Below are 27851 nucleotides of genomic sequence, written 5' to 3' on the forward strand. Positions count from 1 at the left end.
CTTCAGTGAAAGACACCATCCTAAGGGACCTTATAAGGCCTCTCAGCCAAAACTCGATCTCCCACCCCACCTCGCAGCACAGAGTAAGACGGGACAAAAGGGACAGCAGTTTGATGTACATAGTCTCCTTTACCTATGTACATCCTTTTTTATCTTCCTGATGGCCTTGGTTGTCTCTATACAGAGATGCATGGCTTCTCCCACCTATTCTGGAGGCTTGCCAGCAGGGCGCTGCAGAGGCCATCTGCCCAGCACCAGCTAAGGGCTAGGGAACCTGTGACTCTCCGTAGTAGTCGAATGGTAAGTTCATTTCTCCAGCCGGGTGGGAAACTTAATCAACTGGGAGGGATGTGAGTTCGAATCCAGCCAGGAATGTGAATATTTGGAATATCCTTTCCACAGTATGACGGTCCTGCCGGGCTCCAGTGGTTTACCGGGTGCAGTTGCCTTCTTTAAGGAAGACAATACTTGGATCCAAAGGCAGCAGAAGCAACAATGGACAGGAGGCAGGAGAGACAGACAGAGACATCAGGATGGTTCAGCAAGGAGGTTGAGCTATAGAAGTTCCTCGACAACGCATGGCAACATTAGGAGGGAAAGGGAGGATAACAAGAACGCAACCAAAGATACGCAGTGGGATATCAAGAGATATAACGGGTATATATAAGGGTATCGGAAATATATATCAAAAAAAATACCAAAGGATATATATAATCCGGCCAAGATCAAATACAGGATACGCAGGATGCCCTATATGCCGTCCATCAGTGGAGTTGAGTTCCAGAGAGATACCCCGGCCACTGCTGTTTTTACGGAAGAGAAAGGTGGCCAGAGAGACCAAATATCCACGATTTACGGTAAGAAGAGGATCCCGGCGGTTCCTACGGACAAAAGGGTTCACTATCAAGGAAGAAGACCTGGAAACCAGTATATATGATATGAAAAAAACGTCCCAGGCTGAGGATCGAGGGAGTCTGGCGAGGTCAAGGGAGGTCAAGGGGGCAGTCGCTGGCCGCTCTGAACGACGGTGGGGAGTCCGACTCGACCATCGCCGGCTAGCTGACACCTGGACCGAGCTAGCAGCTGACAGTGAATAGTCGAGACAACAGAAGATGGTGAAGATAAAAAAGATGAAGATGAAGATGGAGAAGATGAGACGAAAAGAAGAAGAGGAAGAGGAAGAGATGAAGTCGAAGAGATGAGGTTGAAAAAGAGTCTGCTGGAGTGGAGCGCAGGGATCGTGCGTCAGCCGCTGGTTGGTCCACCGCGCGAAACTTGGAACAGAAGAAAAACTCTGCGCAAGTCGATGATGGAACAACAGCCCAACCCAGCCAGTTAGTTCTGTCTGTCTGTCTGGCGAACCAGGGACGGCGGCATGCATGGAAACGGAGGATGTTTGCGCCGGAAGGTCGAGGTTGCACTGCTTCCCGGCCGTCTCTTTGCGTGCTGCTGTGGCAGGTTTAGTTACGAAGCGTGCAGGCATCAAACAGCAGAGGCGGCTTGGGCGAGGGCCTCGCTCTCTTTACGTTATCTCGTATCTACCAGGGAGAAGACGAGGGCGAGAAAAAGAAATGTTGGCGAGTTCTGGCCTCTGCTGACTGACAGACGGGAATCCATGGATCTAACCTTGGATTCTGATATGTGACTGGTTCCTTTGGTGGCCGAAGGTTAGTTATCGTCATAAAACGACCGGCGGCTTTCGCTCAAGAAGATGTAGGAGGAAGCCGTCAGCTTATCAAATAAATATCATGGATATACAGAGTATATGCAGTCGTTGAGGAGTACTAGAGCACGGCTGGAGCCGTATTTAATGTAACTAGGTCATGGCTGAGGGATCTAGCATCGACCGTCCAGCTTCAACACCGGCAGGACGCCCTCGTTTCAGCTTCAGGCAACCCGAGTAGATGAATGATCATTCTAGCTTGCTTCTTCCGCCTTGTACTCTCATTCCTAAACACTTCGCAGCAGACACCGGCTAACCAGCCAACCTAGTTGTCGCTAACTGCAACCTAGCTAGCAGCCGTCTTTCATACCAAGCAACCTAACAACACCGTGGCATCTTCACCGCGACAATTAACCAGCAGACCAGCAGCTAACGCGAAGACCGCCTCCTGAACGTCGAAAGAAATAGCATGCCTGTGTTAGCTGTCCGCAGAGCGGCGTGTCAACAGCTTATAATTCAGTAGCAACAACCACGGGCGGACTTCACTAGTTGGTTAGTTAACTAGCCGGCCGGTTGGCGGGTGTCGAGCCTCCAAGACGCCACAACTCCCAGTCAACCACGAAGCCGCCGTCAACAATCCCAACCTCGACAACACCTCTCCGCGCTGCCCGGCCATGGGTGCCTCAGAGTCCAAGCTCGTCTTTAAACAAGGCATCTTCCGACTCTCTGAGCAGGCTAATATCCCGCCAGACGATCAGTATTGGACTGGGGTTCGTATCTATCCTCCTTCCGCTACCATCTACAGATCGAAGAAACGCAAGCAATACTAACCCAGGATGATGCCACTTTTAGTTCTGGGAATTGCCCGAGTCGGTCGAAGATGTCTTCAGTCTATTCTCTCCCACCGACATACGGCGGACGCGCGATGGCTCTTTGTCGAATTTAGAGACATTATTACTCGCAATCTGCTCTCGCCTGGTTGCGCTACGACACCACCCATCGTTCCCTGACCCCGAACTCGCACCTGCAAGAGATGCGCTGAATTGCATCCGCATCCTTACAAGGCTTCTGCCATATGTCTATGAAGCCGATAACCTGGAGGAATGGGAAGATGAGTTCTTCTGGAGGCGGAGACGGAAGATGTCTCGCAAGGCACAGCTTTCGTCTCGGGTGCTCTTTGATGAATCTCGCAGCCAGGAAGAGGATGATGACGAAGGGGGTGTGCAGACTGGTCGACGAGGGTTGTCGGAGGAGGATTTCGAAGATGTCAAGCCGCTTGCTGAAGAACTGCTGGATACGCTTTTGGACCTGCTTTTCTTCAGCGGGTTCACGATACCACAGATCCCCCCGTCAAAGGGGAAAGTCGTCTATTCCATATGGCAGAGTGGTGTAGGATGCAATACCGCGATGGGTTCGAATAAGGAGCTTGAGAGCAATAGAACGGAAGTTTTGAGGCTGTTGCTTACCATGACCGGCCAGTCCATGTACATGCAACCCAGTACGTACCTCCCTCCATTGCCTTCTTTCAACCACACCATCATAACTAACGCCAGTCAAGGCCTGCTACCCGTAAAAGGGGTGAAATCTCTCACATACCTTGTTACCTGTGGTGATAAGAAATTGGTCATGTCACTGCTGTGCTCCCTGCTAAATACAACAATCAAGTATAACCCTACACCGTGGCGGCTACCGTACGATCATGTTGTCTGGAAAGACCCCAAACAGATCCTCGTCATATACTGTCTCCAATTCCTACTCGCTCTCCTTCTTTACCCTATCCCAGAAGATGGCCGGGGTAGTCTACCCAAGAACTACTATCGGCACTTCCTCGGACGCCTGCATCAGCCTCAGGATTTCCAGTTCCTAGTCGAAGGAATGACTAGGATACTAAATCAGCCGGTACGTATATATATTTCTTTCGGGCTAACGAATACCATTCTCCTACATTTAACTAACCATATCCCCAGATGCAAGCAACCTCCTCGTATCTACCAGGAAGCCAGAAATCAATAAAATGGGCTCCAGAAATGCTCATGCTATTCTGGGAATTGGTCCAGTGCAACAAGCGGTTCAGATCGTTCATCGTGGATTCCAACCGCGCCCATGATTTTATCATCATCTGCATCTTCTACGCTATAGAATACAAGACCGATCCGTCTAAAAATGGCTTGGTCAAGATGTGCATCTTCTTACTTCAGACGCTGAGCGTTGAGCCGAACTTTGGCAAAAATCTGTTCCGGAGATTCGAAGCCCAGGATACTCTGCCGCCCAGCATTCGACTAGAGAATTTCGGGGGCACTTATGGTGACTTCTTGATCATTGTAAGCATTCCATTCTTGATCCGCCCGTTTTACGGGATTATTGTCTCTCTGACCAACGTATAGTCCATCCATACACTCATTACCACTAGCAAAGGGAAATTAGACGCCGTATACCCGGCGTTGCTTGCCATCATCAATAATGTGGCAGCATATGCCCAACGACTTTCTCCCGCCTGTGCTTCCAAGGTTCTTCAGCTATTTGTTTCAATGTCTGCCCCAAGCTTCCTATTAGCCAACGAGACGAACCACCTCCTTCTATCCTCCCTCCTTGAATTTATAAATACTGTCCTAGAACACCAGTTCAGCAGTGAGTACAGCTCTTTATCTAGTCGTGGTGCCCACAATGTTTGTGACTACTAACATAGAATAGAGAACGCATATCTCGTTTATGTCGTACTCAAGTCCAGACGTCGGTTCGAGTCGCTCCGTGCATTCACCTTAGAGAGTGGTCAGCAGGAAATTGAACAGCAGAATCAACTACGGAAAGCTACATCTAGTTCTAGCGGCGATCGCACCCACTCAAGGGATAGCGACTCCAATGAGACGGGAGGCGGAAGGCGACCGCTAAGCCATGTTCCAGAAGAAGAGGATGGAACATTTGCCATTGGGGACGACGATTCCGACGAAGATGGAGATGGAGAACAGCAGACCTCTCGAATCACTTCTCCTACGGCTGAAGGCTTCCGTTCACCCCCCATATCGCCTCTAGACGAGTCAGTACCGCTTCAACTTCGAGGATTGTCTGAGAAGGCACGAGGCAAGATGCCTGCAGGCCAGCCGACATTTTCGCGTCAGAACAGCATGACGAGCCTAAGCAGCTATGCACCCACTGTCACCGCAAATGCTCGTGGCTTTGTCCCTACTTCCTCATGGGTATGTTTAACCTTCCATAGTTGAACTTGCGTATGGCTGACGAAAATTGTCAAAACCAGATTGAATCCTGGGTGCCCGAGCTTCCCCTTCACACCATTCTAACCATCATTTCCTCGATATCACACCGTATCCCAGCAGCCGCGTTAGAGTCATCACTAAACCCGGAAGCTCGCACATTAATAACGGAGCTCCCATCTTTCGCTGCAGCTCCACAGATCAGAGCAATATTAGCAGAACCATCTCCCATCCGCGTACATATGTTCGAATGGTCACCTCTTTCGCTCGGCTGGTACGAGTCGCTTCTCTGGGGTTTCATCTTTGCCAGTGAAATGGTTGTCGGGTCTGCCGCCAACGCAACACCAGGCACCGTCGGTGTCTGGAATGGGACTGCCATCAAATTATTCAGAGTACAGGAGACAGCGGCGCAGGGACCGACGCTGCTTGCTCCTAAAGGCGCAGTTGACGCCGTGGGCAGCAGCCTGGTACAGCGGATAGGAAGCCTCAATATCACAGGCCGGAGTAGCAGTGCCAGCCAGGAAGGTCGAGAGGAGTCCAACACGGCCCGGGTGAGGGAGAGGGAGGTCTAGCATATCTTCTTTTACTATACTAGTGTTACTTTTGCTCTTTGTCCCAGTGTCTGCTTTTTGTTCGAGTTAGCACTGTCGCTTCCCCTGCTTTGCCTAGTTATCGCGTGTACTTGTCTTGGGCGTCGCTCGCTCGTCTGATCGCATCGTCGTCGGTCGACCATCCAACTAGTTATGTAGTCTCGCCGTCTGCAACCATCTTCAACTGCTCCCTGTATATCAACCAGCACCATCCCTCTCCTCGTATTTTGCTCCCCCCAGAACCGCCGTATTCGAGCTAGCGAGCCAGACAAGCCTCACACGTGGAGAGCGACGATCAACCAATTGGCAAGCAAGCATCCATGCTGGCTGTGTTCATTTAAACCTGCGTCCTGAGGATCCATCCCGACGTCTATAAAGACCGTCCGGTGCGGTCTCCCAGCATCGAGAGCTCTTCAGAAGTTTTTTTTCATGAACAAGAGCTGGTACTCCATACAGCCAGTAGTCTAAAGAAAGATGAAGTCTTCCATCCTGGCCTCTGCGGCCATCCTCGCGGCCTCCCTCGAGCCTGTCGCCGCCCTCTCTGAACCGCTACAAAACATCCTCATAAACACAGACCGAAGCCCAATTTATAGATATCCGACCGACGTGACCCGTGGAATCGTTCCTATCCCAGTTCATTCTCACAAGTAAGTGGTGGAGTTTGCCGTGATGATAATAGCTGCGGCTAATGCTTTCCATAGCGACTACTGGAGAGATATTCCATTCTATACTGGTATGCCTCGCAGCTGCTAGTATTATCAATCTCAGCTTGGATAGCACTAACAACCAAGCTAGCGCTGTCTGCTGGATGCATCTCTATTGAAGCTGACGTCTTCCTTTTCAACGACACTCTCTATGTATGCTTGCCCGAGTTTGCCTTACGTGAAATACCACTAATTATCTCACCAGGTTGGACATGAAGAATCGGCCTTGACTAAGGAACGCACTCTCCAGTCCCTTTACATCGAGCCTCTCATGAACGTCCTTAAGAAGACCAACCCCAAGAGCCCCTTTGTAAGTGGGCCTACTAGGCAGTAAGTTGGTCTATAACTTTCTATTTATAACTAGCTAATAACAACCTATTAATACGATGACAGCGGTGTTTTCGATACCTCCTCAGGCCAAACGCTGTATCTCTGGATTGACGTCAAGAATGACGGTGAAAAGGCCTGGCCTCACATCGTCAAGGCTCTCCAACCGCTCCGAGATGCCAACTACCTGACCAAGATCCAGAACAATGAGTCATTTGTTCCGGGACCAGTCACCGTGATTGGAACTGGCGGTACGCCACTGAGCCAGGTCGTTTCAGCCGCAGACCGTGACTATTTCTACGATGGCCCACTTAAGGATTTGACTGGTTTTACTTCTCTGATCTCTCCTATTGCTTCCACCAGTCTCATGGAGGTTGTTGGAGATATCAAGAGCGACAGTGAAAATCCGCTTAACCCTACCCAGCTCGAGGCTATTCGCAAGCAGATCAAGGCCGCAAAGGAAAAGAGCATCGGTGTTCGTTACTGGGAGACTCCCGGATGGCCCATTCGTTTGAGAAACGAGTTGTGGAGAACACTTTGGAAGGAAGGTGTCGCCTTATTGAACGCCGACGATGTAAATGCTGCCAAGGGGTATTTTTAATGAGGAGTATTGCCTCGATGACGATATTTTGTGCTTGGTAGATATTCAGCTATTTCGATATAATATATAATATTTGACAGGCCCAGGCGGGTTTATCACCGTCTCCCATGAATAGTATTTAGAGATAAAACCTTATCCCCCAAAATATCCCCAGACCAGAGGAGCAGTTTACTGCTCACCAGCATCTTTTGAAAACGAAACAGGTAGAGGAGTATCTGGCAATTCCTTATCGCCCACCTTGACCGGGTCTGCAGGGAGAAGAACAAAGAGCATTCGCACGGTTTCTGTTCCCTTGTTATTCCACGAATGGATAGTACCCCTCTGCACCACGATATCATGCTGCTTCATAACCTTGGTGACACCATTGTCCAGTTCCAGCTCTATCTCGCCGTTCAGGACCATGCCAAAGTCCACACTAATGGTTCGATGCATTAGGCCGGGAAGGCCTGGCGCAAAATCGACGATTCGCAACGTCGCATTGCCCTTCTCAACCAGGTTGACAATTTTGTTATGCATGTCAACCCATGGGCTTGTGTTGTCATCAGGGATACCGGCAGTGCGGAAGACGGTAACGAAGCCCATCTCCCCCTCTTTGGCAGGCTCAGGAGTGCCAGGCGTCATGGGGTTGTACGGACAAAGTTGGGCGTCTGAGTCGAAGATAGCTTCTCCATTTTCATTGTGGCCGGTAACTATTCGACGGATGGTAGGTGGGAGAGACATCTTTGGCAGCTGGCGGCGTGTATTCGCTCGACGAAGAGTTTGATTTTGCCGTACGTAGGTATATGGGATCGAGTATCAGATCAGCCCGATGGTGAGGGAGGGGCATCAGATGGCTGCGGGGAAGAGCTGCTTTCTTATACTTGGGCGTACGAGTCAATTGGCAGGCCCTGAAGCGTGATCATACGTCCATTCACCCATGGCATTTCCAGAATGCCTGGCTGGCTCCAATTAGATAATGCTCCGCATAAAACAGCTGGCTTGGTTGGTGTTCGCAGCACGTTGGCTGACGTGCATGCGCGTGCACTTTGACAAATTTGATTTCGATGAGAAGCCTGAACGGTGATGTGATTGGACTATAGCCTGCACATCGTGAAGCAACCAGCAGGCCAAGTCGCATTTTACCTGGGCAGTACATGAGATGGAGCGATAATGATAACTGTAGGTCTTAGCTGGTCCATATTAGAGGCCAGAGGCTCCGCAGGTCCGGAAATTCCTCTTCCAATCCTCCTGTATCTCGCAAGGTCTTCTTCTCAGCGTGATTGCTGCTTGATAGAAGTATCTAAAGTCTAAAGGTAGACTTGACCAATAGGGACTCTTTCTTGATTTTAAAGTGGGCCTTGGTCAGATGACTCGGATTAATAATTATCCCCAAGGATTACTAAGGTATGACTAATATCGGATACGACTCTTCAACTTTAAACCAACCAAGTTTCTCTCTCTGTTATATCAAGCATTCTATAACTATTAACTAACTAGCTGTGGGTATCTTGTTCCTTGACGCAGTGGTCGAGCCCATTTTGCGCACTTGTTTCTATGAGTCCAGTGACATTGGAAGAAGCTCTCAGTCAGGCTGTCCGCAAGGATGTAAACCTGGTGGTTCGACATGTCGCCGGTGCTCCAACTCCTTGTCCACCAATCTTCTCAGCACCAATAGGTGAACCGGATGAGCCTACTATATGCAAGCAGCACTTCCTAGCTGTCTCCATTAACCCTGGTGCCGAGAAGGAAACAAAGCAGGACACAGACAACGAGGATTCCGCAGACAGTGACGAGCTGCTTGTTTTCGCAATTGAGGTGCTAGTGTACACAACAGACAAGTTATCTACTCTCTTTGTCTCTAAAGCCGATTCTACCGGCTATCTTTCTCTTTTAAACCATGATCAGAACTCACCAGTAGCATACTCATTGACAAGGAATGTCTTGAGCACATTTTTATACCACCTTGTTCGCATTTACCAGAAGCCGGGTATTACCCTTGTTCTCTCCCTCTTTGCAAGGGCACAGGATCAATACCTCTTCCCGGGGAGCTCGGAACACAAGGGGAAACATATATTGGACGACCGCGGACTAATAAAATGGTGGTGTCGCGTTATTGACCCTATCATGAGATCCTTAGAGCAGGGAAACAATGATCGCTCACTTGTCAACTCCCCCGATGCTGCGACTGTCCCCACAAAACAGTCTGTTGCAACCCATCTTATCGTTCCCGGCTGTGATACATTCGAAACCAAGAATTTCATTCCAAAGAGTGGAGGGCCCGTCAATACCCCTGGTAGCCGCTGGAGACTTGATTACCCTCTCCACCAAATCTGTTCTTATCCCAATGCCCCCCCTCGCTGTCTAGTTCCTCGGTTCCCTGATGACCCGAAAGCACGATTTCTTATTGATCTCGACGATGAGATAACAGACGAAAACCCCCCTCATGAGCTGAAGAATTCTGGGAGGTGGCATAGTGTAAAAACGCTCGATCAATTTTGGGAAATGATGTCCTATCGTCAGGAGTGCTCGGCTGGCAGGCTAGTTGGGTTTCTTTGGATGGTTGTCAAGCCTTCTACCGACCCCGTCAAGGTTTCTGATCCGACTTCCCCTAAGGGTAGCTCCACAGACGAAAACCAAACAGTAAAATCCGACCCACTCGCAAATAGGGAAAGCCCTACTGAGAAGTTGTCAGCGAATCATAAACACAGCATCGACAATTCGATAATTGAAATCAGCAACAGCGACTACAAAGCCCTTGCAGGCTTCCTTCTTGATCTTGATTTTTCCAACCAGTCGGATGCGACGGCCAACACGAAGCTGTGGATTGAAGAGCTTTCTTCTTTGAGCGGCTGCAATAAGAAAGGCCTAAGGATCACAGGAACGGCAGCTCCAGTCGGGCCACCACCTCCAACAGTAACATCGGCGCCCCCTGTCTCCACCAATGTGCTAGGCGATGGGTTGATACGAAAAAGGAAACGACAACCAAGCGACACTGCAGCAGTCCCGGGGGACAACACAGTCATGCCTGCTCATTGCCCTTCTTCATCCCAGACAGCACGAGACGGCTCAAAAGAACACACCGATATACCAGCAACCACTGTAACTCAAGAACAGATATCAAACGAACCATCTGTCAATGTTTTGGGTGGTAGCTCAATCCGAAAAAAGAAAAAGTAGAGGAGTGACTCCTCATTAAATCTATCATGCCTTAATGGCATCAGCATATAATGTGATGATTACGATCTCAGGATACCGGGCGAGATAGAATCGATGCCCGGTGAGAAGTGGCTGGTTATGAGCAATCACTGTTGTAAGTTAATGTTATTTGAGAGGAATGAAAGGAAATAATGATGTATTTATGAAAGGAAAGATAATAAATAGTATATGCGCTTTGTTTACTCCGTACATCGCAAAGAACCAAGTCAATTTGGCTCAAAGAAACAAAAAAAAGTAGTTAGTTTAGCGACCCGCTAATTTTTCCCGACGTCTTGACAGTTTATTAAGTTACTGTGGACCAACTAAAGCAACGCCCTTCAGCTCTACACATTTTTATGAGTAGGAGGAATACGAAGGGGGAAAAAAAAAAGAAACCCTTTCGGGTTATTGGCGGTACTGGGAATCGAACCCAGGCTGGGGCAGCCACAATGCCACGTCATACCACTAGACCATACCACCTTATTCGATGGAAGGGGCCTTTCACCCTAGACTGTTGAGTGAAGCTAGTGCGCTGTCAATTACATAATACCGCATCTCACTTCCCACCAGACAGCCGATAGCGAATAAAGAAAGCATACAGGGAGATATAGCTAGAATTTGTGCCGACAGTATATGTGCGATACCGCGAAGAATCAAATAAATCGAATTTGCCTCCAAAGCTCACGAGCTCTACCCCTTGACTAAATGAAAATTACCCCCTAGTTTTCCTGCTATCCTCCAAGTAGCGTTGATTGCTTAGACTTGACCTGGGAGTTTCAGTCCAGATAATAGTATTATCTGCATCGACTACCAAGAAAGCTTCGCCAACAGACCTTTCGGATAATTACGAACAAAATACTTCCTTGTCTCATCAAGCAGAAGAAGACCAAGTCCAAATGCGATAGGAAGGAAGAAGTGCTCCACTGGAACAGTCGTCGTAGCGACTGTGTTCTGAATTCCAGGGATGTAGCAGACTATTCAAGCTCGTCAGTTACGTTTCAAAACGAATTCCAAAGACAACTCTTTACTTACAGATGAAGATAATCATCAGAGAAAACAGCATAGCTGCGAAAAGGAGAGGATTCTGTGTTTCCTTGTTGAATATTGGGGGCTGCTGGAAGATGCTTAGCCGTCTAGTTCGGGTGGCCAGCAAATTGAAGAACTGCAAAATGACGAGGTTGACGAAGTAGATCGAAGATGCTTTGTTGGATATTTCGGTGACATATGCCGGGTCATATTGAGGGTCCATTTTGCCAAATTTGAGAAGCATGGCGCTGAATGGAATGCCGCGCCTCTGTTAAGGTAAAAGCACTGCATGAGCTCGAGTCCATCTTATTTCAACTCTGGACTTCGGGGTAACACTTACAGACATATACCAGAAAGCCATGACAAACGAGAGTAGACACTCATACACGCCAATAAAGCCATATGCATGGAGAATAAAACGGCCGTTGACTAATCGGTCTGTCTTCTGGTTGCGAGGAGGCCGAAGGAGGACATCCATCTCCGGCTGTTCGTAGGACAGGGTAATAGCCCCAGCAGCATCTGTAAACAAACTTCGTAGGAAGTTAGCAAGTTTTCATAGCCATTCCAAATCCTTACGATGTTCCCTACCATATAATGACCTGTTACCATCCCAGTTAGCATTCGCGGCCTTTTTTTTATCTATAGACCGGAAGAACATACCATGAGAAACGACGACAAGGCCTGAGGGATACCGAGGAAAGTGTTTGCCAGGACAGGCCCTTGCAGAAGGTCAGCACTAAATCAGTATCCATAAATCTGGAACAGTGGATAAGCTTACAAAGTTCACTAAAACTCCCTGCTGGTAGAAGGTAGCATATAGTCTTCTTCAAATTGTCTAATAATAAATCAGCAAATGTAAAATCAAGGTGAGTGCATAATTGGGGTTGGAAGGTATATCGTACCGAAAGTGACACGGCCATATTTGACGGCCTCGACAATAGCGGCAAATGAGTCTAAAAGGACCATGTCGGCGGCTTCAATGGCTATGTCAGATCCACTACCTAGTGCTACTCCAACATCTGCAGCTTTCAGTGCCGGTGCATCATTCACACCATCGCCTGTCATTGCCACTATTTTTTCCCGGGACTGGAATTCCTTCACAATTCGAAGCTTCTGGTCAGGGGTAGTGCGGGCAAAGACGATTTCCTCATACGTGCAGAGTTGATCCCACTGCGTGTCATTGAGAGTGATAAGCTCAGGGCCACTGATAACGAGAGGAGATCGCTGTTCACGTTGATTATGTTGTTCTATTTCAAAATCGCGGCGTAAGTTGTCAATGGAATGAACCACTGTAGTTGAGGATTTGATTATCCCACAATCGACCGCAATGGCTTGAGCAGTGAGTTTAAAATCCCCCGTCACCTACAGAATACTGTTAGTAAAATGTAACAAGAAAAAGGTGTTCAGTATCTAACCATCAATATCCTGATACCAGCGCCACGTAAAGTTTTAATCACATCCGGTATTTCATCTCTCTGCCTCATTAGTTAGAAATGACAGTATCCGAAAGATATTGCTAAGGGTGACGAACCAGAGGGTCAATCAATGCCCACATTCCAACAAAAGTAAGATCCGATCTTGCATAATCCATGATGGATTTTTCAGGCTGTGCCATTTTCAGGCTATCTTCAACAGCCTGGGTGACATCTCTCCTCGCAAGAAGTATCACTCTCTTTCCTTCGCGAGACCATTTGTCTTTTGCTCTTTCGATAGACTCTCTGTCCATGTCAGATAACACAGCAACGGAGCCATCACTATTAAGAACCGTACGACAGCGTGGTAACAGGATATCAGGAGCCCCTTTTATCGAAAGTTCCCTGGATATAGTAAGTACTGGAATATAAAGTCAGGGTAGCTGAATGACCCACATTTCCGTGTGCTTTTCAGCGTTTTCTGTATCTGATGATGATGCAGGTGCCATAATTCGGATCATGTACTTGTTTTTACTGCTAAAAGCAATCTCAAAGACCTTTTTCCACTTCATCTTCAGTTCCTTGGTAGGCTCCAGAGACTCAGAGAATCGCAGAATGGCTTGGTCAGTAGGATCTCCGTGTATTTTCATTGACTGTGCAGGAAGCTTGAGAGTAGACGCATCTATTTCAGCTGCGTTGCATAGAGCACCCAGTATCTGCGTGCGCTCCAGTGCATTATTAGGAGAATTAGAGCCTTCACACGCGGTACCAAGGAACTTTTTGACGTCATCTGCCCTGTATTCATGCCCGCCCGCAAAGCAGTCGGTCACAAACATTTCATTCTATAAGGAAATACGAGTCAATAACAGTTATCCTAAGTAAAGGCCGTAAGCTCTTACCTTGGTCAAAGTGCCTGTCTTATCAGAGCATATGACGGAGACAGATCCAAGTGTTTCTACCGTAGCAAGAGACTTGCAAAGAATGTTATTCTTTCTCATGATTTTCGCTCCAATTGTAAGGCTGAGCGCAACAGCAACGGGAAGTCCCTCTGGAACAAAAGCTATACCGACACTCACGCAATTGACTATGAGCATTGGCACATTGATCCAGTTTGGATGAGATTTCCTCAACCATGCAGCCCTATACTGTGTCAATATATTAAAGGGGTATTGTTGGGAGAAGGTGAACTATACCAGACGACCACAACCAGAATGACGACTGAGGCGATAAAGCTAACGATAATCAAGACAAAGCGTAATATCTCTTTCTGAATCGGCGTGAGTCCATGATTCGGTTTGCTTGTCAGGTTGGCAATTCGACCAAAGACAGTCTTATCCCCAGTTGCAATACATATGCCAGTGGCAGTACCCGAGACACAGTGTGTTCCTTGGAGGCCAATGCAGCGAGTTTCTAGAAAATTCTTATCCGTAGACTCGACTGTGCCATCCACGGGTTCCGATTCACCTGGGAGAAGTTAGTAGATATAATACCGTGGGTCATCTGGTGGAGGGCTTACCTGTGAGTATAGACCTATCGAATTTAGCATCGGACGATACCTCCACAAACCGAATATCGCAAGGCAACTTATTCCCCTGTTTAATTTTAATGATGTCTCCGGGCACAAGCTCAACAGCAGACATTACAACAGTACCTGAGTCCCTAATAGCTGTGCAGTCATCAGGAAGCATAGTGGTGATGGAGGCCATGACCCTTGAGGATGACCAATCCTGCCAGGCATTAAAACCGGCCTGGATGAAGAAGACTGCCAACAAAACAATTGCCAGTGCCAGGTTTGCAAGGGCTGGGGGGTCACCCAGAGGCTTCCAGGCGATAAAGACAAGGATGCATCCAGTCAAGAGCAGTATACCAAACCCGCCGAAGAAGTACCCCGTGATTTTGCGAAACCATTCGGTACGAGGACGGGTGGGAGCATTTTTACCATGCTCAAGTATACGTTTCCGGGCTTGGTCTGCAGAGAGACCTTGGGAAACTGAGGTATTCAGACGTGATACTATGTTATCAATGGGGATCAAATGCCAGTCTAGCTCCGAGATACCTATTGTAGTAATCGAAGGTCAGCTAGATGATCTTATAGCCAAGAGGGCAAGAAACAACCTGATCTCACCATCGACAGCTTGCGTGGCGCCTTTGAGAGGTGTTTCCTTCGCCTTTTGGATGGACTCTTCAACATTGTATGAACTATTGATAGAGATAAGTGAGTGGCCAGAGGGCTAGCTAATGTGCGTGCGATTACGTACAGGGTACGATACGCAATCGGGAGGACGGTTTCTGGGGGCACGATCCTACGTGCACTTCGAATGGACATGGAACCAACAGATGACTTCCTATGAAGAGAGCGACGTCGACTCTCTTGAGGCTGTTCCTCATCTGCGTAACGAATACGCATGTCCGAGTCCACGTCAGCCTTTTCGGCGTCACCTCCAACCGCCATTTTGGATAGAAATAGACTTAGAAATGGGGAGAGAACGTATAAAGACTGGATAAGCGGGTAGAGTGAAAAAACTGATGAAATTGATCCCACCCAAACGATCTTTTTATATTGGTATTCCGACAGCAGATCGGCTACAGCCGCACAAACAACACCGAAATTCTCTTCCCATATTGAATAAGAACAAGGGAAGAAGATGGCAAAATCAGCAGCCCTTCAGCTTATAGTTGCCTCAAGCAGTTAATAGCCATGCACGGACTACTAATATCACCACAACCACTTCCCATGGCACGCACGTTACGAGCATGGATGCCACAGCTGAACCTCTCCTTGGGAACTGACGCGCCGGGACATTGTTCCAGCAAAGCTTTGGGACAAGGGAAAAGTCCCTCATAGTAATTTGACTTTCCCTTGTACTCTCTAGCTTGTAGCTAGATTAAACCTCGACCTAGACGTGGCGCAGCAATGGGACAGGTGGGATCGAGGGATATCAAAAATGCATTAAAGCACATGCTTTAATATACGAGAGACCAGGGAGGTCCGAATGGAGGACAGTCCAAGTCCGCCAATGTGACAAGAATGACCAGGCTGGAGGGCATATTATAATAACTAATCCAACAGTCAGAATATGCATCCGTGTTCCCGTCAGGAGGGGACGCATTGACTAGCGGAATCAAAGGTTCCACGGCCAGAGTATCTAATAGCACGCGACTGCAATGCGAGACAGAATACTGTCGGGTCGGCCAATCCCGCCTATCTAGTCACATAACTATTCCTATAGGCTGGCCGGCCTCCAGAGTCAGCTTGGAAGAGGGAAAGACGGCTGCTTGACCACTCACCCACTTCTAGTGCGACGCCGCCGTCTTGCATCCTTTGCAGATGACGACGTTGAGCCGGGTAAACCTGCACAAGGCGTGGTCGCACAGGGGTCGTCAATTACTACCGCACACAAGCACACAGCACGCAAGCACTTAAGCTGAACAGGTTCTTGTCTGTCTTTTAAGCGCTGAGCCGTCAAATGCGCTGCAGCGCAGGAAGATGGAAGTGCTAGTCGCTGATGTCGAAGGTTGAAGTTGGGTTTCCCAGCAGAAAACAAGCTTTGGCAGGCCGAGAAGCTCGTGCCACACCAGCAACGTCGTCTATTACTGATTTGTTATTTCGATGGAATTAGTTATATAACTACTAATACTACTACGCAAGAGAGAGAGAGAGACGATAGACGCCTCTGCTCTTGCAAGCGTGTTTACAGTCAGAGGTCGTCCAGCCCTCAGCTGCTTCTTCTCTACTACATACCGTGCGACCCAGAGTAAACGGGCTGCTGCTGCTCCCTCGACTGACCAGTAAGCACAGCCACAGCGACATCCATGAAGAATACATCCCGCCAACTAAGTTAACTAACAGAGAGCCTGTGGAAAGGTGCACGCCGATCTGGCAGAGAAACTTACGGTCGGATAATTCATCCTGCAGTCCTTGGTGCATGCAGCGTTTCACGTAGCTCCAGCTGCAGTCTCCAGTCTATATACTCGGGGCGATTTCCCGCGGATGAGCTCCAGTTTGTTGGTGCGTCCGATTCTCCATATTATTATTATTATTCTACTATTCTGTGGAGTTTTCAGAGGCCGTTTTTCGGATAACTGACGAAGATTTAAGCGAGTCCTCCGACATAGCAAGAGAAAATATCATTACGCTAAAGCAAGAGAATAAAAAGGGCTACTCCGTACTCCGTACCTCTCGTTTCAATTCAAACCATTAATTGAAGAGTTTTCCAGGGCCACCGCGTCACATTAACGGAAACAGCCGTTCGGGTACAGATAATCAACCCTGGTTGAGCGACTTGACACACCTGCTTATTTCCCGCAAGTGGCAAAATGGTGCAACACCAACAAGCCCAGGAAACGCAATAACGACCCGACTAGTCGACAATAAATAATCATGAAAGAAAGATTCCATGGGAACGCAGGAAGGCTAAGGGTTAAATAGTCGAACAACTATGGAAAAGGGGAGAGAAGAAGCAGAAGAAAAGAAAAGAGAGAGAGAAAGAAAAAAAAAAGGAGAAAAGGAGAAGGTTTACACCATTCATCGCTCGCTTGGGGTGCCACGAAAGAGACTTCCGATTGACGGCTGAGCTTCAAGAGGTCTAGTTTTCTCTAGGGAGTCCTGTCCGAGGCTAATAATAACAAAATAGGGAGCTTCGAGAAATAAAATAAAAGGTGAAGCTGACGTCGTGTCAGCAAGTCAAGGAGAAGGGCGCCTACTAAGTTCTTAGGATGGTGATGGTGAGGGCGATAATGACGACGACGACGATGATGATACCAAGGTAAGGTAAAGCCCAAGAGCAAGATCGTGTATCCTCCGCCGCTGTCCTCCCTGTCGTTGCCCTCTTCACCTGATCTATATACTTACAGGGGTTGCATCGGATTCGTCCCATTCCCAAGCTTCGCATGCAGTCATCTCGCCCTACTGATTGGCGTGACGGGGGATCCACGGGCTTTAAAATGAATTAGTTAGACCAGTGTGGGCCGTCTTTTTTCTTTCTCAAGCTTTTTTTCTTCTCCTCAGGCCGTTGACTCCTTAATCTTGGGCCTTTACTCTTGATGTCTGGAGAGAAGAGGGAAGGGCAGCAAAATTTCTGATATTTGCAAGCCACAGAACAATCTTCCTCCCCTCTCCCTCCCACCATCAACATCTTCTTCTTCACTCAAGTCTCCCGCATAACCAGGGCCTATTCTTACTCGTCACCTTTCTCTCTCCCGTGTAGTTAGAGGGGTCAAGCTTTTTTACGCTCTTTTTCTTTTTTCCCTCTTCCATCTTCTGGTCCTCCTTAAAAGTATGAGCTTGTCCTGAAAGCCTGCTTGAATTCGCCTCCAAAACAATCTCAGCAGAAAGGAGACTCCTGCCCGTCTCTTCCTCTCTGTCTGAAAGAGGGAGACTGTCCTCTATAGAGCTATAGAGCTTCTTATTTTTTTTAGAGACAGCCCCTTGTTCTTGCGATCCATGGTGGCCGAAAGCGCGCTGGTTAACGCGGTCACCACCTGCAGCCAACATGGCCAGAGTCTCTGGCTAGTTGCTGCGGGCTGGCTGGCCATCGGCTGGTACGTCTTTGTTGTTACTGTTAGCACAATAGGGACTATACAAGTGTGAGCTTCACATTCTCTCCTCCTTATCCTTGTGGTTATTGTGCTGTTGGATCTTTCTTGCATGCGAGTCCCGGCCATGGGATGGAGTTCACAGCTCCCCAGTCAAAGTAGCTATCAGCGCTAATAAGCCGTTCTGGTACAGATTCAGGAGATACTCCAGGCCCCTTCCGAAGGCTACGAGAGCTCCCTCAGATCCGAATCTCCCACATGTCACCATTATCAGACCCATTAAGGGCCTCGAGCCCTACCTCTACGAAAATCTCTCTTCCAGCTTTCAGCAAGACTATCCCAAGGACAAGCTCAGCATCTCTCTCTGTCTCTCGTCAAGGGACGATCCCGCCTACCCAGTGATAGAAAAAGTCCTTGCGCGATTCCCGGATATAGATGCGCGTCTCTACCTGGAGCCAAAGTACGAAGACCATGAGCTGGGACCTAACCCGAAGATTCGCAACATGAGCCAAGCATACCGTGAATTAAAGGGCGATGTCGTCTGGGTGGTCGACTGCAATGTCTGGCTAGGGAAAGGCGTTTGCGGGAGGATGGTAGAACGTCTGTGTGGACTGGATTCAAAGGGCCAGAAGTACAAGTTTGTGCATCACCTACCAGTCGTTGTTGACGTTGAGAGCGAAGATGCCGCAAGGGACTTTGAGAAAAATGCCATATTCCCTCCAGCGGCGGCTATGAACGGCAACGGCGCGTTAAAATCTGCTCCTGGAAGTGTTGTGGCCACGAAACCTGCTCCAGTTTCTCCTATTGAATATATCTCTTCAATTGGTGGCGGTCGATTAGAGGAGATATTCCTCGCCTCCTCCCATGCGAAGATGTACTGTGCCATTAACACCATTCTCGTTGCCCCTTGTGTCGTGGGAAAGTCAACCATGTTCAGACGTTCGCACCTCGACCAGGTCACCAAGAACCATGTCATACCCTCTCGACCATATCCCCGGAAACCAGGTCTGGACTCCCTCTCCGACAACATTTGCGAAGACCACCTCCTTGGAGAACGCATGTGGAATGGCAAACTTGAGGAAGAAGAGGAAGGTCAGCCATCAGAATGGGGTAAACATGACCTTGTGTTCGGCGATCTCGCTATCCAACCGGTCACCAAGATGACCACCTCCTCTTACATTAACCGCCGAGTCCGCTGGATCCGTGTTCGGAAATTCATAGTTATTCTAGCTACGATTGTTGAGCCAGGCATTGAATGTTTCGTCTGCTCTGCCTACCTCGCTTTCGGTATCACCACCGGCATCCCTCCCCTCCTCTCTGGTAGCCAGTACTGCTCAACTTATCTGTCGACATGGTCTGCTTTCGGGCTAGTCTGGGGTCTAAGCGCCTTCGTCTGGATGCTAACAGACTTCTTCCTATACCGAACCCTCCTTTCTTTTGTCACCATCGAAGTAGACGAAAACACACCGCGCTTCGCCCGCCCTCCAGCTCCGGAATCGATTGCCAGACGACCATTCCTGGAATGGTTCCTTGCCTGGCTTGGCCGGGAGACTCTTGCTCTACCCATATGGGTATGGAGTGTCTTTGGCGGCGCTACCATCGTCTGGAGGGACCGTGAGTTCAGAGTGGGCATGGATAATGTCGCTCATGCAGTTGGTCCGGCCTCGAAGCAGCGGTCATGCAATGGTTCGCTTAACAGCGACCCAAACGACCAATCTCAACGGTCTTACGGGTCAGATGACAGTTGCGAAGTTCGACGGAGGACACCAATCGAGAACCTCACCAAAATGGGTATGAAAACTACCGCTGCTGCCATGGACCTCGATGAAACATCCCGATTGATTTAATCTCTAACGTCTGCACTTTTCTCATTTACGCTTTCTCCTACTACTTTCTCAATTCTTTTCCTCCTATTCAGCAAGCCGATACACTTCCTCCTACTACTTCTTTCTCCTTCTCGTATCGCCCCTTTTTTTCTCGCCTTTAGCCCTTCATGCATACACTTACACGAAAACCTATTCAGCCTTTTTCTTTCACTGTTACAAATTATATTAATTATCCCCTACCTAATAACTTCCCTTTCTCTACCTTTCTGGGTTGGTGTTGTTTCTCAACCGTCGATGGTTATGCATCTATCCTATGTTTTGGAGATGTCTATGACCTTCTAAATTTTATGTAAATATAGAAGGTTTTGTTCGAGTGCCAGGCCAAGTTGACGACCACATCAAGTATTCATGGCACTGATGTGAGGTCGTGGATGTTATGGCCTGTTGCCACTACTATCAATTAGATAGTGAAGATAATAAATGGAATCATACGAATGAATACTTTCCAAATCTAAACGTTTGATTCATGGATACATAACAGCTAACAGAAAATGACAAAGAAACTCTAGAAACACAGCAAAGATACTTTTGTAAACGGTCTATAGGATACTTATGCGGTCACTCCTTGCTTGGACCGGCATCGTCTTCAGCCATTGGGACATCAGCATCATCAACAGCACTCTTCTCCATATCCGAACCCTTCTCACAGGTCAGTAACCACTCCACGACCTGCTGACCTTTCGTAGTCTCTCGCGGTGTTGACGACTCGGCTTCCTCCACGTTCGCTTCATCTTCCGCGGCATCTTTTTCCTTATCCTCTTCTTGCATAGTCGCAGTAGCATTCCAGTCAGACTGCTCAGCAACAAAAACAGCATCATGGCCCGCGTTGTTTTTCAAAATAATATCCGCTCCAGCTTCCACGAGCGCCTTGACACATTCCAGGTGGGTATTAAGAGCCGCCCAATGCAACGGTGTATTTCCAGAATGGTTCTTATGGTTTATAAGTTGAAGGTTTGAAGGTTCTTGCGCCCCATTTTCGGTTTTGAGCAGGCTAAGAAGATAATTCAATATTTCTAGAGGGTTGGAGTTAGCGATTGATTGAGGGGTATTGAAGGATAGGCTGAACACCACGTACCAGCGTTACCATTAGCCGCGGGCCAGTGTAAAAGACATGAGCCGGTACCTCCTTCACTCTCATCCTCTGTATCTATAGCTGCTTTGATTATATCCGCTGGGGAGCAATCATACTCCTGGCTGAATTTTGTGATATCTGCTTTCAACGATTCGAGATCACCTGCTCGGGCATCATAAATGAGATCGTCCACGGCCTCGAAGGGCAGAGAAACCACATCCATAGTAGCCATCTCTGTCTTATGCAAAATTATGCACCTAGTTAGGGGCGTCTATAGGGACTTTTGGTTTGCGAAACTCGGCTGTGTCCGTTGAGGCTCCAATCCGAGGTATCTACTTCACTGCCTCGTCAATCAGAACAAGTTTTATTTGGTTTCTTCCCTAGGCACCAGTCAATATTCGGGGATTCCCGGTCCAAATCAGACACTTATTCGAGTAGAGTCGTGTTGTAGCAGGAAAATGGTCCCAATGAGGAGGATATAAAAAAATGTTCTCAGGGTTTTTTTTTGGAGGGGTATTAAGACCTTAGCTGCGACAAGATTCCAATACATCCAGAAGCAAAAGGGTATATTATGAGTATATGGAGAAATGATACTCACAGTAAATTCCTGGGAGATATGTAAATGCGATTGTATTGGTCCTCGTCTCTAAATTTCCCAGAGTATCAAATACCCTCAAAAATTAACCCCCTCAAAAGTGTCACGTGAGCAGATCTCGGAGATAATTTCTGTGGTATTTTTGGTCCGCCATGTGTTTGATGCGAGGTCGTTCAGTATAGTTCACAACACACTAAGTGTATTTTCTAGTATTTCTCAAAAAGCTAGATAGAAGGCTATGCGATGTACAAAAGTGCCGGAGAGCCCAACGCCAGAAACGTGATCCCAAGATGCTGGCCAAAAATAGAAACCGTGACACACCATCTCTCCCACCCGTTGATGCAAAAAGACTACAGATCTAACGACTGGAACCTCTCGGGTATAGAAGAAAAACAATCCATGACCCGTGGGTATACAAGAAAAAAGCCTGAAACAATCAAAAAAAGCAGAAGAAGGATTCAGTCTCGCAGCCAGGCTCTGCGTTTCTCTTCCTTTCTTTCGCGCCTCTTCTCCCTGAATGCTTTCAACTCCTTCTTTGTCAACTTCTTTCCGCTTCGCTCGGCTTTGAGGCTCTTCCCTTCATGGCTATTGGCTGCGGCATCGACATCAAAGAACGCGTTCAGCTGCCGATAACTTTTGTTCTCGTCATTGAAGTTCTCTGGTCGTAAGCCAGCAGATTGCCATTGGCCCGTGAACCGGTTGAATGTGCCTGTAGCTGTGTACAGTAAATTTGGGTCTTCGGCGCCAGCTGCGGTTGATGCAGAGGGGCCCTCTTCAGTTCGTTGGGCGTACCAGGCCGTCGGGTCGTAGTCACCGTGTATGGACGGGTCATACCCACCTGCAGCTCGTGGTTGTTTGGGTGCCTGTTGCATCTTGTCTTCGTTTGCCCTTGAAGCGCCTGGTTGTGATGCTGTTGCGTCTGGAACTCGAGGATTCTCCCACTGAGATACTCCCGTGACGCGATTATAAAAGTAATAAGCCTGTGAATTATCATCCCACATAGCATCCCAGCCGTCATCTTCGACGACCCCTGGCACCGGCTCATCAGGAAGGGGAGGAACTTCTTCATCCGGCAGTGGAGGGTGTGAACCATCCTTGCCATCACCAGGATTCACCTCACCCTCTTCTATCTCATCCTTCTTTTTCTCATATTCTTCACTTTTTCCTGTCACTTCGTCATCCTCGAGCTTCTTCGGCGTAGGCTCTGTCTTTAGGGAATCGGGTTCGTCACCAGATCGTGACTGTTCGTCAGCAGGACGGGTAGGCTCCGCAGGTGCATCCTCGGCCATTATTGAGTATAAATGAAGCTATGGTATAGAAACATAGGAAACCATCTGTACCCGTTCTGTGTGGGTGTCATTGCAAAACTTGCCGAAGGGAGTTGGATTCTGATCAAGGACGGCACGGAACTTGAAAGGAATAGGAAAACACCCTAGCCTCTTTTGGATTAACTCGTGCTGTTAGTAATGCATTATTAAGTTAACTACATCCTCACGTGATATAAAATTCGCGAGCTAGCTTCTGCGTGGATATAGGAATACCTTGAGATATCCTCGCGAATTACGGCTGTTATTATAGGATATACATGGATAGTCGTGTGTATTTAATGCATGGAGTATATTGATATATATATTAGTGGTTTATTTTAACTAGGGTGAGTAGCGATTGCGGCAAGTAGCATTTACCACCTTTTTATTCACAAAATTAAATTAAGTGTAAAAATGCAAATAACCAAAACAACCAACACCAAACGTCAACATCACACCGTAGGTGTACAGAATGGACGTGGCTTATGCTGTCCTTGACTATTATATCCTTCATTTCCCTTGTACCAGATACTCGAAGGATAACTTGAGACTACCTGACTGGCTTCCAAGGAAATTGTATCCCATGGGCATACCCCTCATACTACGTTTCTCCATTCCAGACATCGAAATATCTAGATTTCCATAACACTTGCCTATTATCTGCATACAACAGCGAAGAATGTTGTACATTCTGATACTTGCAATCCATTCATAGGCTATGGATATTTTTCTGATACTGGAATACCCCGCTACAGCCCCTCTCCGTGGCACATAGCCCGCACCAAAGGGCCCATGGAATGAACAACTACTCAAATGCGAAGGTTGAACGCCTAGAAACGACGTGGATATTCACACAGGCTTGTCTGGATATTATCTCTTCTGCCGGGCGGCATCTATACTCAACATTGCTACCTATCGGAATGGCCACGTATAGTTTTACAAGCCAAGCTCGGTAGTGGTTTCCGACCACGCAAACAGGGAAAGAGACACCACGTTGCCCTATCTACGTCGGAAGGAAAAAAAAAGGAGCCAAAGGAGAGTCTAGAAGCTACAAAGGTGTCTGCGGGTTGGCCAAAGAATCAAGATTTAGCACGATCTAGAAAAAGAACTCTTTATTTTTGAAAAACTACGTAGTTCCCTATGAACACAGGCTGCGGGGTCAAAGCAAATGGGAAAGGCTGGAAGATTTGGCCGAAGCTTCTAATCCGCAAACAATCCTGCTGCAATTCACTGTATTGGTTAGAATTTCAATGTCAAACTTCTCGCATTAAGGCCATGGTACGGGTCGTTAACGTGCACGCATGTCTGACATGGGGGTCTCTAATTTTCATTTCCTTTTAGGTTGCTGACGAGCAACCGATATAACGGATGACAAGACCGCCCTGTGTGAGGGCAGGGAACATCGAAGGCCACGCCAGACGGAAAGTGCTGCAGGATTTCCTTTTTCACCGAGAACCCGACTGCTGCGAGTTAGATGCAAGTAAACATGTTCTTTATGTCCCTATACGGCATTCCAATGACACTCTCTACTTTACCCCGCCTGTTTTTGGGTCGTACGCCAAATAAGTTGCAATCAACAAACTGACGACAAGTTGGTGGCCAGGAGCGAAGAGTAGGATGGAACGCACTGAGGGGCGGGGTAGGTATCTTGCTGTGCTGCAATGGTGTATTTTCTTCGGCCTGGGGTGCAGCGAAGGGAGGGGATATGAGACTGATTCAGTAGAACGATCGTTGATTGGGGGTGGTAGCAAGTCGATGCTGTATAGAGACATGAAGCGTCATTGGGATGGATGTCAACAGAAATTTCTGAACTTGTAAGGCGAAGAGACAGAAGAAGGAAATGATAGAACAGGAACGAAAGGTTTGTCCTGGGGTATCGGCGAGTATATCACTGCTGTTAACGCAACCATCATGACTATCGATCAAATATCTGCCGAATCTTCTCAACTAGCCTGGTTGACGGGTGAAGAGAACGAATCGTGGGTGGAATGTCTTCCACGTCGTGGTGACAGCAAATGATGCTGGCTGAAGGAGATATTGCTCCCCCCGTCTGATTGTGGCAGGTCAACTGTGCAGCAGGAAGTCATCGACAGGGAAAAAAAATCTCACGGTCAATGGATAATTGAAAAGCGGCTTGTACTCTGTACGACAATAAAAAGGTAACTGCATTGTATATGCACATATTATTGCAATGTCACCATCTTGCCCGCCGCTGACATGCAGTCAGGAAGATGATCTCGAAGCATGCCACTCTCGATCTCCGATCCTCTCCCACCTTGGATATGAAATGGAGGAGTACTCCGTAAAAAAGATTCAAGGAAATGCACCGCATAGCTGATGGGGATGGGTGGCTTCTAGCCACGGAACGACGGACTGACCCCCAATAACTGGGCGATCCGAGTGGAGAATGCTCTCAAATCTACGGAGGACTATCCCAAGAAGTACGGAGCACTCCGTATATATCAAAGTTGTTTTTGGCTTCCAGGAACCAAGTTTTCTTAATTTTAAGCTACTCTCGAGCCTTTCCCTGACCGCTCGAAGCCATAAGGCTTGTCGGAAAAAGTTTGAAGAGAGAGGGAAAAAAAAATCTGATCGTACACCGACATCCACCCAGCTGAGCATAAGGAGATGATAGAAAAGAATAATAGACAACTCGAGAAGTTTGATATCGAAGTGGATCAAAAAGACAAAAATATCTTTTCGCACTGACAATGGAGACCATCGTCACGATCTAGGTCTGTTTGAGTGGGAATAGATGGCGTTTGGTCGCGGGGCCTCAGACCGCCCAGAGAGACGAAAGGAGAATGGTGTCTTACGGCAGCAGAAGCCTGTAAGCGGAGAATAATAGCAGCCCGTCCAGCCACCCAACGTGATCTAGGATTCCAGGACTCGGCCGTTGTACAGCAGGTGAAGTGCTTGAAAAAAAGGCGAAGCTAGGATGTTGATATCGAATAAGCAGCGTCAGAGACTGCAGGGCTCTGGCATGAAAGTTGCACCAGTGTCGTCCACGGATAGCCTCTGAGGAAATTTGATCCGATCATCCCATGTGCACGAATTGACAGCCAGGAAAAAGGAGAGTTGAGGTGATTTGGCTCAGCTCATCCTTGGTTTACCCGTACGGATTGTGCGGTTTTGCCATTTAGTTTGCCTGCCAACCGGCCTGCCAAACATTGTATCGACAACTGTTTTCCTTGTTAAGAAATCGATAATCCGACGCTGAAGATCAGATACATCAAGTGACAACCGAGAGGTGGAAGCGGCCTTTGCTCAGACGCATTATGCATACTGGTTTTTGGCTTCTGCAGGAGTTGAAAAAAAGGCCTGATGTATTTGCGTGTCTCTGGATAGCCAGCTTCAGCCTTCAGCGACCCACAAGTGTATGAATCTGGACTGTCAAGTGCCTGCTGGCCCTACTCAAGGGATACCCGACGTCTCCTAGTCGGGGCCGGGATTGAGATGTGTAGCGAGTGACGCCGCGACAACATTCAGCAGCGGCAGCGGAGGAAGAAAAAAAAGGGGCTAAAAGGAAAGTCTGGGAGAGGCGCCGATCACTTGCGCTTTTGGGACAGCGGACGCTAGACTGCATCGGGCAGCGGATCAACAGGGCAAAGAGATTATGTCAGCATCCGTTTACCGACTTTTTTGCTGAAAAGGACGACGGCGAAGAAGCAAAAACGACATCCCCAAAAGGCAAACAGAAGAAGCTTCGTCAGATAATATTTTATTTAACGGGGGAACCGGCAGCTTTGACGTTGCCTCCCCTGATCGTCTCTCCCCTTTTTTGCCTGCTGGCTGGGGGATTATCCAGCATGTACCTGGGCTGGACTGACTCGCAGTGTCCTTCTCCATGTTTTTGCCCCAGGCTAAGAATAACACGGGAAGTTGACCCCAGTGATAGTCGCCCAAAACCTGGGGTAGGAGTTCGTGCTGAAGTTCGGCGACGCTAAGAAGAAACAGCACGGAGGGGGGGAGCAGAGTAGAGCAACGCCAGTAAAGGGATTCTCGAGACTTCATACGCGGCCAGTAGTTGCTAAGAGTCTCAGAGCAAATCAGGAGGCGGCGAAAGGAAAAGCAATCGGAGTGGCAGAGAGATTGACGAGTAAAGCTGGCAATGCATGATGGCTTGGACGTTACACTTGTGCAACCGTCCAGGCAAATACGTACCGTCCGGATGCCCCGTAGCTTGACCTCGAGCTTGCCGTACTCCAACGCAGGAACCGCGAAGATGGACTGGAGGTATCTCCTGAAGCGAAAACCGCTGCAGTGGAGAGAGTGTGGCCAGTAACTAACAAACATGTCTACTAGTCATTGCTGAGCTGAAGCGAGAAAAATGGTTATGCGATGCTCTGGACCGCTTAGTGTTATGGACTATTAGATCCTTGGTCAAACAGTCTAAACAATCTAGTCAACCAGACCGGCGGAGGAAGGAAAGCCTTTCCTTTGTTGCTTGCTGAGCCTAGGGGAAAGCTCTTACGCGCCTAGGTCCCTGTTACCTGCGTCCGCGGCCGCCTCAGCCCTGGCCCCCCTTGCGCACTATTGAACCAGCTGGCAAAAGCTTGCTGGGACTTCCCTGACCAGATTATCAGCAAAAAATGAAATAAAATTACTCCCTGGTCAGTTTAATTGCATGAAGAAATTGACTTGTTGGTTCCATCGAGTAATAGTAGCTTATCCTCCCTTATAACTCTCTTGTGCGAGATCGATGTATGAAAATCAACTGCAAACACTTGAATGGAGTGGGGATCCACAT

General features: G+C 48.1%; 10 protein-coding genes and 1 non-coding gene across 11 annotated transcripts; 5 read left to right on the forward strand and 6 right to left on the reverse strand.

Moving 5' to 3' along the window:
* Nucleotides 1-403: 403 nt before the first annotated feature.
* ARB_06964 (uncharacterized protein) lies at nt 404-1339 on the forward strand (the record flags this gene model as incomplete). Its single annotated transcript, XM_003014357.1, has 3 exons — nt 404-657; nt 785-927; nt 1098-1339. The coding sequence occupies 3 exons, from the start codon at nt 404-406 to the stop codon at nt 1337-1339; spliced, it is 639 nt and encodes a 212-aa protein (XP_003014403.1).
* Nucleotides 1340-2337: 998 nt separating this feature from the next.
* Nucleotides 2338-5444, forward strand: ARB_06965 (uncharacterized protein; the record flags this gene model as incomplete). Its single annotated transcript, XM_003014358.1, has 6 exons — nt 2338-2433; nt 2516-3562; nt 3631-3984; nt 4048-4291; nt 4355-4857; nt 4878-5444. The coding sequence occupies 6 exons, from the start codon at nt 2338-2340 to the stop codon at nt 5442-5444; spliced, it is 2811 nt and encodes a 936-aa protein (XP_003014404.1).
* A 492-nt stretch (nt 5445-5936) lies between these two features.
* Nucleotides 5937-7094, forward strand: ARB_06966 (uncharacterized protein; the record flags this gene model as incomplete). Its single annotated transcript, XM_003014359.1, has 5 exons — nt 5937-6109; nt 6164-6195; nt 6240-6319; nt 6372-6496; nt 6560-7094. 5 exons carry the CDS (start codon nt 5937-5939, stop codon nt 7092-7094), a joined length of 945 nt encoding a protein of 314 aa, XP_003014405.1.
* A 168-nt stretch (nt 7095-7262) lies between these two features.
* On the reverse strand, nt 7263-7814 carry ARB_06967 (uncharacterized protein; the record flags this gene model as incomplete). The annotated part of the gene is made up of 1 exon (XM_003014360.1): nt 7263-7814. One exon carries the CDS (start codon nt 7812-7814, stop codon nt 7263-7265), a length of 552 nt encoding a protein of 183 aa, XP_003014406.1.
* An 813-nt stretch (nt 7815-8627) lies between these two features.
* ARB_06968 (DNA damage response protein Rtt109, putative) lies at nt 8628-10250 on the forward strand (the record flags this gene model as incomplete). Its single annotated transcript, XM_003014361.1, has 1 exon — nt 8628-10250. The coding sequence occupies one exon, from the start codon at nt 8628-8630 to the stop codon at nt 10248-10250; it is 1623 nt and encodes a 540-aa protein (XP_003014407.1).
* Nucleotides 10251-10677: 427 nt separating this feature from the next.
* On the reverse strand, nt 10678-10748 carry ARB_06969. Its single transcript has one exon. It is a non-coding gene; the product is annotated as a tRNA-His (tRNA).
* A 327-nt stretch (nt 10749-11075) lies between these two features.
* Nucleotides 11076-15158, reverse strand: ARB_06970 (uncharacterized protein; the record flags this gene model as incomplete). Its single annotated transcript, XM_003014362.1, has 13 exons — nt 11076-11242; nt 11301-11562; nt 11635-11813; nt 11883-11933; nt 12073-12129; nt 12197-12656; nt 12826-13048; nt 13163-13548; nt 13606-13893; nt 13944-14170; nt 14223-14762; nt 14832-14905; nt 14965-15158. 13 exons carry the CDS (start codon nt 15156-15158, stop codon nt 11076-11078), a joined length of 3108 nt encoding a protein of 1035 aa, XP_003014408.1.
* A 2497-nt stretch (nt 15159-17655) lies between these two features.
* Nucleotides 17656-18200, reverse strand: ARB_06971 (uncharacterized protein; the record flags this gene model as incomplete). Its single annotated transcript, XM_003014363.1, has 2 exons — nt 17656-17753; nt 17888-18200. 2 exons carry the CDS (start codon nt 18198-18200, stop codon nt 17656-17658), a joined length of 411 nt encoding a protein of 136 aa, XP_003014409.1.
* A 173-nt stretch (nt 18201-18373) lies between these two features.
* Nucleotides 18374-20088, forward strand: ARB_06972 (uncharacterized protein; the record flags this gene model as incomplete). The annotated part of the gene is made up of 2 exons (XM_003014364.1): nt 18374-18399; nt 18516-20088. 2 exons carry the CDS (start codon nt 18374-18376, stop codon nt 20086-20088), a joined length of 1599 nt encoding a protein of 532 aa, XP_003014410.1.
* Nucleotides 20089-20685: 597 nt separating this feature from the next.
* ARB_06973 (uncharacterized protein) lies at nt 20686-21431 on the reverse strand (the record flags this gene model as incomplete). The annotated part of the gene is made up of 2 exons (XM_003014365.1): nt 20686-21140; nt 21203-21431. The coding sequence occupies 2 exons, from the start codon at nt 21429-21431 to the stop codon at nt 20686-20688; spliced, it is 684 nt and encodes a 227-aa protein (XP_003014411.1).
* Nucleotides 21432-22252: 821 nt separating this feature from the next.
* On the reverse strand, nt 22253-23083 carry ARB_06974 (uncharacterized protein; the record flags this gene model as incomplete). The annotated part of the gene is made up of 1 exon (XM_003014366.1): nt 22253-23083. The coding sequence occupies one exon, from the start codon at nt 23081-23083 to the stop codon at nt 22253-22255; it is 831 nt and encodes a 276-aa protein (XP_003014412.1).
* Nucleotides 23084-27851: the final 4768 nt, after the last annotated feature.

Source organism: Trichophyton benhamiae (genome assembly GCF_000151125.1).
Source record: "Trichophyton benhamiae CBS 112371 chromosome Unknown Abenha-G-c-176a04.f1, whole genome shotgun sequence".
NCBI lineage: Eukaryota > Fungi > Ascomycota > Eurotiomycetes > Onygenales > Arthrodermataceae > Trichophyton > Trichophyton benhamiae.